Source organism: Pundamilia nyererei, unplaced genomic scaffold, assembly GCF_000239375.1.
Source record: "Pundamilia nyererei isolate P.nyererei 1_Seehausen unplaced genomic scaffold, PunNye1.0 scaffold00030, whole genome shotgun sequence".
NCBI classification, from domain to species: Eukaryota; Metazoa; Chordata; class Actinopteri; order Cichliformes; family Cichlidae; genus Pundamilia; species Pundamilia nyererei.
The window spans coordinates 750,652-760,339 of record NW_005187431.1 but is presented as its reverse complement, the minus strand read 5'-3'; the positions used below and the strand labels follow the sequence as shown (position 1 = coordinate 760,339).

The following is a 9,688-nucleotide window of genomic DNA, read 5'->3' as shown; positions in this document are numbered from 1 at the left end:
CTCTCACACACACACACACACACACACACACACACACACACACACACACACACACACACACACACGCATACATAGTGATATGCTTACATTATCTGTCACTGTTTTTTGACATTTGAGCCCTCACTTACATATCATGGGGATAACTGTGCAATATTTTATGTCAACTGTAGTCAGTCACAAAAACTATGACTGATTCACTGAGATAAAAGACACACTAAAGACATTTGAAAAAAAGGGTGTGGTGGTAACTGGTGGCCAGTTTGCCTCTCATTGTTTAAGATTTTGTTCTCCCCCTGGTTTAATGTTTTTAACACTTTTAAGATTAAATCACCCTCATATGCTTTCTATGTGGGCCTTACTAAAAATAGACTGAGGGACAGGGTGGCTAAATATAAGTATGCCGATTTGAATGACCCTGTGGCCAAAACACTGCCTGGAAGCAGATCATGTTACTTGCTGGTCAAACAAAATCCTTCTAGAAGTACCTTAAATTACATACAGTCGTGGTGAAAATAGAGTACACCGTCTATCATCTCTATTATTGTGCATATCAGAACAAAAAAATCTGAGATGAACAACAGCATACAACATATTATGCTATGTTCTTAAAGCCAAAATGCAGAAGCGTCATGTTAAAAGTGACATAAACCCCTTGATTTAGTAGAAGCACCTTTAGCAGCAATAACTTGAAGTATGACTTCAGTAGTCTCGCACATCGTTGAGGAGGAATTTTGCTCTACTCTTCTTTACGACGTTGTTTGAACTCATTTGTTCTCGGAAGCTCCCACCAAACCATTTGAATCAATCTGAGGTCTAACATTTTGACTGGCCCATTGCAGTAACTTGATTCTTTTCTTTTTCAGTCATTCTGTTGTAGATTTGCTGCTTTGTTTGGGATCATTGTCCTGTTGCATGACCCAAGTTTTAGCTGTTGGACAGATAGCTTTATATGTGGCTCTAGTGGAGTTTGGTATACAGAGGAGTTCATGGTCAACTCCATGACTGCAAGCTGCTCGTTTCCTCTGGCTGCATATCATCACGCCTCAAACACAGTGCTTGGCAGTTGATATGAAAGTGTTTGTACTGATGTGCTGTGTTTGGTTGCTGTGTGTTATGGCCAAACGTCTCCACGTTGTTTTCATCTGTCCAAAGGACATTTTTCCAGATGTTTTGTGGTTTGTTCAGATGCAACTTTTTAAACTTAAGCATTGCTGCCATTTTCTTTCTAGAGAGAAGAGCATTTCTCCTGGAAACCCTTCTAAACGAGTTCGTTTTTTTCCTAATTGAATCATCATGAACTTTCACATTTATCGTGCTGAGGCCTGTAACCGGTCTGACCTTGAGGTGAATGTGTTTGGAAGTTCATTCCTGGGAAGACTGGCAACTGTCATGAATGCTTTCCACTCGAATGCTCCAGACCGGCAAGCTGGCAAAGGTTCTGCCTTTATGGAGGTCCTTACATTTGTTGATCATCAGTTAATCAGGCGATTTTTGAATTGATTGACAGCATCTGGCCTCTTTTAGCAGCACCATATCAGCTGCACATTGCTGCTAATACGGAAGAAGTAAGGGTGTAGTTTTTGTCTTTGTCGTACTGTTTCTGCATTTTTGGCTTAGTTTTTGTAAGACACAGTCTGTTGTGTTATATTTTGTTCTTCTGTTCTTGAAAGACCAGGTTATTTTTTACTGTGACCTGAAAGGTAAAACCTTAGAATTGACAGAGGGTCTACTTTCTTTTTACCATGACTATAAATATCCATACACTCATCATTTGTCCACCTGTCCTGGTCTTCACTGTTATGTGCTGGACACTGACACTCATGCATACAACTTGGATTTATCCCCAGAACTGACCCGTCCTTCATGTTTCTGCAGGATGTGGATCTGAGGAAAACGGTGGATGAGAGCGCCCGCATCCAGAGGGCTTACTGCCACTACTTTGACCTGACCATCATTAACGACAACCTGGATAAGGCCTTCGAGACGTTACAGGCAGCTGTGGACAAACTGTGCAGTGAACCCCAGTGGGTCCCAGTGAACTGGGTATACTGAGGACTAGCACCACTCGTTACACTGTCCAGTCTACGTGGGCCTCAGTGACCCACCAACATGTATGCGTGTATGTGTGCGTGTGCTTGTGATCACAAAGGCCAAAGAAGACGAAGGGCAGAGATACTACTGCAAGTAATCAATGAAATCTCATCGCTCTTTCTCCTCTCGGGCCTGCAACTTTTTTCTACTCGAAACTCAAAGGGAAAGAGTGCTTATTTATTTTATAACTTTTTATGAAAGATCTTTCTATTCAGTGTGGGATTACGGTGAGAATGAAACAAACCAACCATGAGAAAAAAGAAAGAAAGTCGTGTCACGTGCTCGGGCCATACTTTTTTGCATTAATTTATTGTTGTAGTGTCGCTTTGTAGTCGTTTTCCTTCATTTTTAAATACTTCTATCAGTCTTCCCTCGCTGACACGGAGGATTCACGGTCGCCACCCGAACTCCAAAACAAAGACGAGGACAAGGCGATCGATGACAAGAACTTGAAGCCGTCATTGTCCAAGAAATCTCACGGTGTGGCACATGTTGAACATCATTGCTCTGTTTTCTTTTCACCTTCATTTACTTGAATCCTTAATGTTATTTTTTTAATGTCGTCGGCCCCAAAATCCTCAATCGGTTTTCTCCATGAGCGAGGGGCTAAAAAGCTCATCCGGTATATAAAAGAAAAACAATGTTATGACGTACTTTTTAAAAGATCAAACACCATGTCTGTTCATTTTCTCTAGTTTTGTTTTGTTTTTGCTATTTTTTAATCAGCGTGATGATTAGTAGAGTGTAGCATTCAATCGTTTGCTTCTGTCGTCTGTTTGTCTGCAGTATGAGTGTCACAGTGTCACTGGCCATCATCTTTACCTGCTACAATGTGTTAATGTTTTATTTTTTGTGAATGTGGCTCAAACCCACTCGCTCCTTAATGATCCTCATCTTCAGTGTTGCGGTTATGCCAAAGCCCTTGTGATCATGCTCTGAATCAAATATTAAATTCACAGTTCTTAAATCAGATACAGAATTGAGAAAAACCTGAAATCTGTCCTGGACTTCGTGACTTCAGGATAAAATGAGTATTAAATCACTTTAGGTGGATATTCGTTGCAATGTACAGTGAATACCATTTCAAAATGCTGAGGGTATTCTGTGACAGCCCTGCTGCCTGTTCAAGTGTTTCCACATCAACCTCATGTCTTCTTTTTACATTTTTATCAGCAAACTTGTGATGAATAAAATTTGATAAACCTCATAAACTAGTTTCTTGTTAAATTATGTGTGCAACATTTCCATTTATACCTCGTAAGATTCATTTCCGTCAAATCCAGACACACAAAAACAAAATATCAGACCTCAATACTTTGAAAAAAACTGCATTCAAGCAAAGTCATTGTGTCTAAAAACAACATGTAAACGTATTTGTGTTAGTAACCTCATACAAAGCGGATGCTTTATTAAGTACACCTCTTCTTCAAATGTTTATTGCAAATGTCTAATCAGCCAATCAACTCAGTGCGTTTAGGTGCATAGACATGGGCTTGTTGATTTGATGAAGAGAATGATCAGACTCCTAGCTGATAGGAATGCAACAGTAACTCAAAAAAACACTTATTCCAATGAAGGTGTGCAGAAGAGCATCTCTGAATGCAGTACGCTGAAACTTGAAGCAGATGGGCTACAGCAGCAGAAGACCACACCAGGTGCCACTCATGTCAGCTCAGAACAGGAAACTGGGGTTACAATTCTCACAGGATCATCAAAATTGGACAACAGACAACTGGAAACATTTCTTCTGCAACATTCAGATAGTAGGACCAGAAAAAACACTACTGCATGAATCCATCCTGCGTCTCAATGGTTCAGACTGTTGGTGTAATGGTGTGGAGGATATGTTGTTGGCACAGTTTGGGCTCAGATATGAGTCTATGTACATTTCTAGCCTTAGCTGCTGTATAGTGGATCTTTTGGAATGAGGAGTTTCATTAATTTACTGTTACTATTAGAAAGTATAAAAAATAGGAAAAAATGCCCTGCAAATTAATTATGACCTATAAATTTGTACTTAATAAATGACAAACTATTATAAGTTTAAGAAACGGTTTGTTTTCTGCAATTTGTCGTTTGACACAAACAAGAAGAGGAGCAGCAGCGCCCCCTGCAGTTTGTGTAAGTGAAAAAGCTTACAGCACCTGGTATTCCCAGGCGGTCTCCCATCCAAGTACTGACCAGGCCCGACCCTGCTTAGCTTCCGAGATCAGACGTGTTCAGGGTGGTATGGCCGTAAGCGAAAGACGTGCACACAAACTGACCTTTTATACATGCCAAATACCACTTTTTTCGCCAATTAAGATTCTGAATACGTTTTCCATCCAATGATGAAACATTTATTCCTACGGTAAACTTTTCACTTCAGCATAGAAAGCTGTTTAGAGTAACACGTCACTGATCTTAGATCGGAATAGCGTGCAGTTGGCTCTTAAAATCACCGCATTTATTTAAGTAACAAAACAAACTGTTTGGAGACGATCTGCAAGACAAAAGTCTGAGAAGTGCTCCTGAAGCATTAATAAAAGGGGTGTTTGTTGTTTTGGGTATCGTTTACGGCCATACCACCCTGAACACGCCCGATCTCGTCTGATCTCGGAAGCTAAGCAGGGTCGGGCCTGGTCAGTACTTGGATGGGAGACCGCCTGGGAATACCAGGTGCTGTAAGCTTTTTCACTTACACAAACTGCAGGGGGCGCTGCTCGTCTTCAGTGGACATGTGGAGCATTTTGCTTCCTGGTCAATCGTTGAAGTTCAAGGCCCTTTAAAATGTATATTCTTTACATTCAATCTTTTTAATATAAACCATAAAATATTTATGTGAAAAATTCTGTTATCTTCATTTTTCTTGCCTTGAGTTTTAAGTTGATATTTGGGGTTCATTTCCACTGGTTTTCTTAGGACTCAAATATGATAGGGGCAGGTGTTGTGTGGGCCAGATGTGGCCCCAATTGTTACACCATCTGGCCCATAGATATTGGAGGCCGAGTAGAGGCAGCCAGACTCAAAATGAGTCAGTACCAGAAGAGCAATGCAGATACGGAGCATGATAGGGCCACACATTCATGGCCCCCTACTTATTGTGCACTTAAAAAACAACAACAACAAAACAAACAAACAAACAAACAAACAAACAAAAACAAGGCAGCCAGTTTAGATTCACACAGTTGACCTCATGCAAGAACCACCTGGAAAGGGATTTATTCTTAGACTATGAATAAAGATGTTCCATTCATTGGTTTTATTTATTATTTGGAGTGGTCCTTTCTTTTAATGCATATTGTGCTTTGATACTTTAATTAAATTAAGTAAATAAAACAATCCTGACTCAGCTGATGTGATATTTTTTGTTGTGTTGCTTGTTCTACTGGCACATAATCATCTTCACAGACAGTGTTGATAGTGTAGTCATCTTGTTTCAGTCTACAGGTATCTGTATCTTCTCCCCTCTGATGTGAACTTCTACTTCCTCTCTGGTAACAGTTCAGCAAAACTGGACAGGATATGAAAATACAGGAATGAAAACATCAAGTGACAACGCAGCAGAAAACCTTTTTCAAACATTTTTATTAATTAATGCAATTTACAGTCAAGCCAAAGAGCGAACTATATTAAGTGATACGTATTCACATTATGTCCTAACAGGGTTTACAGCATATCTTGTGTTCTGTAAGCATAATTGTTACAAAAAGAAAAAAAAAAGAAAACGTAAAAGAGAAATCAAAGCTTACAATAACAAGAACAAGGAGCTTAGCAGTGGATTTGAAACATATGAAATGAGCAAAAGACCCTCACCAGAACAGGAATGACAGCAAATTCAGTTTTGGCATGTTGTGGTTTAAATAAGGGAGTAAAAGAGATAGAGAAACTAAAATATATGCAAAATATAAGTGAGCTCAAAATGACAGGAGGAAAGGGAGGTTTGAATTCACGCGGCTTTGCAGGGCTACCTCTGCCAAGAGACTTTGGTCACTTTGCTTCTCTGTCATGGCTTATAATTATAAGAAAGAAAAGAGAAAAAAAGGAGTGTCCTGGTATTAGTTCTGAGTTTATTTTGTATCAATTTTGATTATCTTCTGTCAGAAAACAACAACAAAAAAGTTTTGTAGTCAACTGCAACTCCAGGACAGACTGTACATTCTCAGGAGGTAGATAACATGAAGTCTTAAAAGAAAGCGTGTCTAAATTGGAATCAAGCTCTTTGTCAAGTCTGTGAAACTGTAGTGCATAATTTGTTTAAGGCCAAATAGGAACCTCACTTGTAGATCTAAGGCTATTTTAAGACAAAGGGTGTCAGGGTGGAGGAGGGAAGTGCACGGGATGGGATGGAGGGGTGGAGGACAGGGTGAGCAGATACAGCCCTTACATGTCAGTGCCTGAGTCAACAGTCGCGCTTTACCACAGCTGCTCGGTGCACGTCAACCCTTGGTTAACTGAACCCAATCTCTTTTTTTTTCCTTTTTGGCTACGCACATGCAGGGAAGATGCCCAAAAAAAAGGATAAAATAAAATAGAAAAGGACGCAGAAATGAGACGAGGAATATTCAGATTGACATTATGACTTGCATAAATGACACGTTATTTGGCCACATGGTGTAACATGTTACAAGAAGAGCTATCAGCGTGGGCACAGCCTGAAGTGACATTCAAACCTCCCTAGAGGGGAAATTTATGTTACTGGACAATATGAAGCACACTAAAAGAACAAAACAAAACAAAAAAAGGTCAATGCAGCATATATCAGGCTTATGAGGTACTTCATGAATATATAGATATATCAACGTTTTTAGAAAAGCTCCTCCGAGTCATATTATTCCTTATAATTCCTATTGATAGCATAAAATACCTCGTCAGTTTTATTCTTATTATCAGCCCAATCTCAGATGGGCCTCCTTTTTTTTTTCTTTTTTTTTCTTGAGACCGCTTTGAAAGTGCAAAACACAAATACTGATCGTTCTATGCAGCATCTACACACGAGGTTGCATGGTAGTTAAAACTTTTTTTTCTTTTTTACTTTTTATGCGGCATGACAGATTTTAGTCAAAACTTTATATTGAAAGGACTCACAAAACCCGAGAGAGAGAGAGAGAGAGAGAGCGAGAGAGAGAGCGAGAGAGAGAGATCCGACAAAAGGCACACATCAAACGAGCGCATGCTGGATGTCCTCAGTTTGGGCTAAATCGCTACGACCTGTACTCAACAACCACACACGACCTCGCGTGTGCCTTCCGTCGAATTTCAATTCTTTTTCTTTGTGTGAAGTGTATTCAGATGTGGATTTTCCCTTTGTTAATGAAAAATAATAATAATAGTAATAAAAAAAAAATAATGGCATTGAGTGTGGCGAGTACCAGATGGGGAAATCCACTCTGGATTTTATTGCAGTTTGGGTTGAAAAAATGTAGGCATGTGATAACAGTGTGGCTCTGTTCACTAAGAAGCCTTGATATTCCTAAACTTGCTGGCAAAACAAAAACTGAAAAAGAAGCTGGTTCCATAAATTGAGACTAAGTTTGTCTGATCTCACAGGCATTTGTCTTGCCAACTAAAAACCTGCCCACAGTGGACAGACTGGTTTAAAAAGAAAAAACACCAACAATCTGCAGCCCACGCTCAGGAAATTTATTGCTGTGCATACATCTTTTCCGCAAACCTTCGTCGCCACTACAAACGTCTTTTTAAAATCAACAGGTTTTGCTGGATTATCAACATGTCATGAATTAGCAATTACGATGGCACCTTTTAAAAGATCCAGACATCTTTTATAGTTAGCATTACACGTGAATGAGTCCTAGATTGTGCTTGGCTGTCTTCATCAACTCACATTAAAAACAATGAGACTCCCGATAGTAAAAAATTTGGTCCGGTAAAATGTAACCAACTAAAGCAACCAACCAGTCCATGCAGGATTACTTATTAAGGGTGAAAACCCCCCAAAACAGACAGTGCTTTGATGTGATATTGGCTTTCATTGGTTTGGTCACTACAATTTCTTCATTTTGTTGTCACTCATAAATTAGGGATAATATTAGCTAGCACCCGACACTGCTCTGAGGTAGTTTTATCCAAGTCAGTAAATAAAAAGCCAAGTCGTTCACAAGACTAAAAATGCTTGGAAAAATACAAATAAAAAATACCCACAAGTCTTGCATGATTGGATTCATATAGTTCAGCTTAATGGTGATGGCTTGGTTAAGTTCTGTAACGGCTCTCCTCAGTCTAGATCTGATTTACTACGTCATCCAGCCTAACCCTGAATAGCCACCTGGATGCAGATGTGTCACTTGTCAATGCCACAGCTGCCAGATTACTCTGTGCTTTTCTGCACCCTGCTGGTTGCCAGAGGAGCTTAGAAGTTCACTTGTGAATGCACAGAAATAGCTATATTCAATTAGAATTTATAGACAAGAAATTAGGATAAAATGGCATCCAGCAGGCAATGATTTTAAAAAATGCAGTTCGAGCATACCAAACCATCTACTTGACATTAACATATTCCGTGGATAAAGAAAATTCAAGTGCTAACAAAATGACTGGGATTGATCCTTTTATGATCAAGACATTTTCCTGGCCATTTTTCCACTAGATGTTTAATTAGAAACAAAGTAGTACGGCCAACACTAATCTTGCATTCCCGTTTCTTTGGCTTCAGTCACACAGGTCTAGAGAGTGGTTGGCGATCCCTGGAAACCTCAAGTGGCCAGGGAACAATGTTTATTCCTAACTAGTTGTTAAGTGGTTGCTGGAAGTTCCTGGCTGTCACCAAAACCTTTCTAGTGAATAGTTTGGTTGCCTATATTTTGCATGGAACATTCCAACTTGTCTGCAAACACTTGCCAATTAACCACTGAGTAGTAGTGAAACTGTGAAAAGTGCAATGCAAAACAAAAACTGTCATAGTAAAAGTGAAATTTTAGCTGAAACCAACACGTTTTAAAAGTCACATCTTTTGCTTTGATGGCAAACCATCACCATTTCCAGTTTGTGTTGCACTTTTCACAGTTTCACTACTGCTTGGTGGTGGTTGCTAAGTGTTTGCAGACAAGTTGGCATCTCCCATGCAAACTAGAAGCGACCATGGAAATGTGCTAGCAACCAAAACAAGGAGAATTTTGGCTTAGCGCTGTATACCCCTTTGCAGCCAACTTGACCTAGTGACCGCAAAAAACAAAAAACAAAGAAAAAGAAACTTCCAGCAACCACATTGAAAAATGGTTGCCAGGCAGTCCCCAACTGGTCTCTAGGCCTGTGTGACTGATGTCTTAAACACATCCAAGGTAAAGTGAATTAAACAGCTGCATCCAATGGAATTGAACAGGTCTTTCCTTATTGGTACACCACTGGAATTTATACTAATTGTTGACACTTGTAGCTAAAACAAGAATACAGGCAAACTTTATGGATACCAAACTGGCAGCAAATGGTTACAGATAATTGAGTGGACATTGGCATAACTGTCAGAGACAAAAAGTGATGCTTATTTAGAAAAAAAAAATCTATGTCACACAGGAACGGGATGTTATGTATATGCCATGTATATATAGGTCAGTTATAGATCTAAAAAAAAAAAAAAAAAAAAAAAAAAAAAAAAAAAAAA

At 39.4% G+C, this 9,688-nt stretch overlaps 1 protein-coding gene across 4 annotated transcripts in view; it reads left to right on the top strand.

Moving 5' to 3' along the window:
• The window catches only part of pals2b (protein associated with LIN7 2, MAGUK p55 family member b), a 26,466-nt gene extending 23,019 nt beyond the window's left edge, over window positions 1–3,447 (top strand). For all 4 annotated transcript variants that reach the window (XM_005728755.2, XM_005728752.2, XM_005728753.2 and 1 more), the window contains one exon: window positions 1,876–3,447. In XM_005728755.2, coding sequence (XP_005728812.1) covers window positions 1,876–2,052 — 177 coding nt within the window. In that variant the 3' untranslated portion in view covers window positions 2,053–3,447. The remainder of the gene's footprint in view (window positions 1–1,875) is intronic.
• Window positions 3,448–9,688: the final 6,241 nt, after the last annotated feature.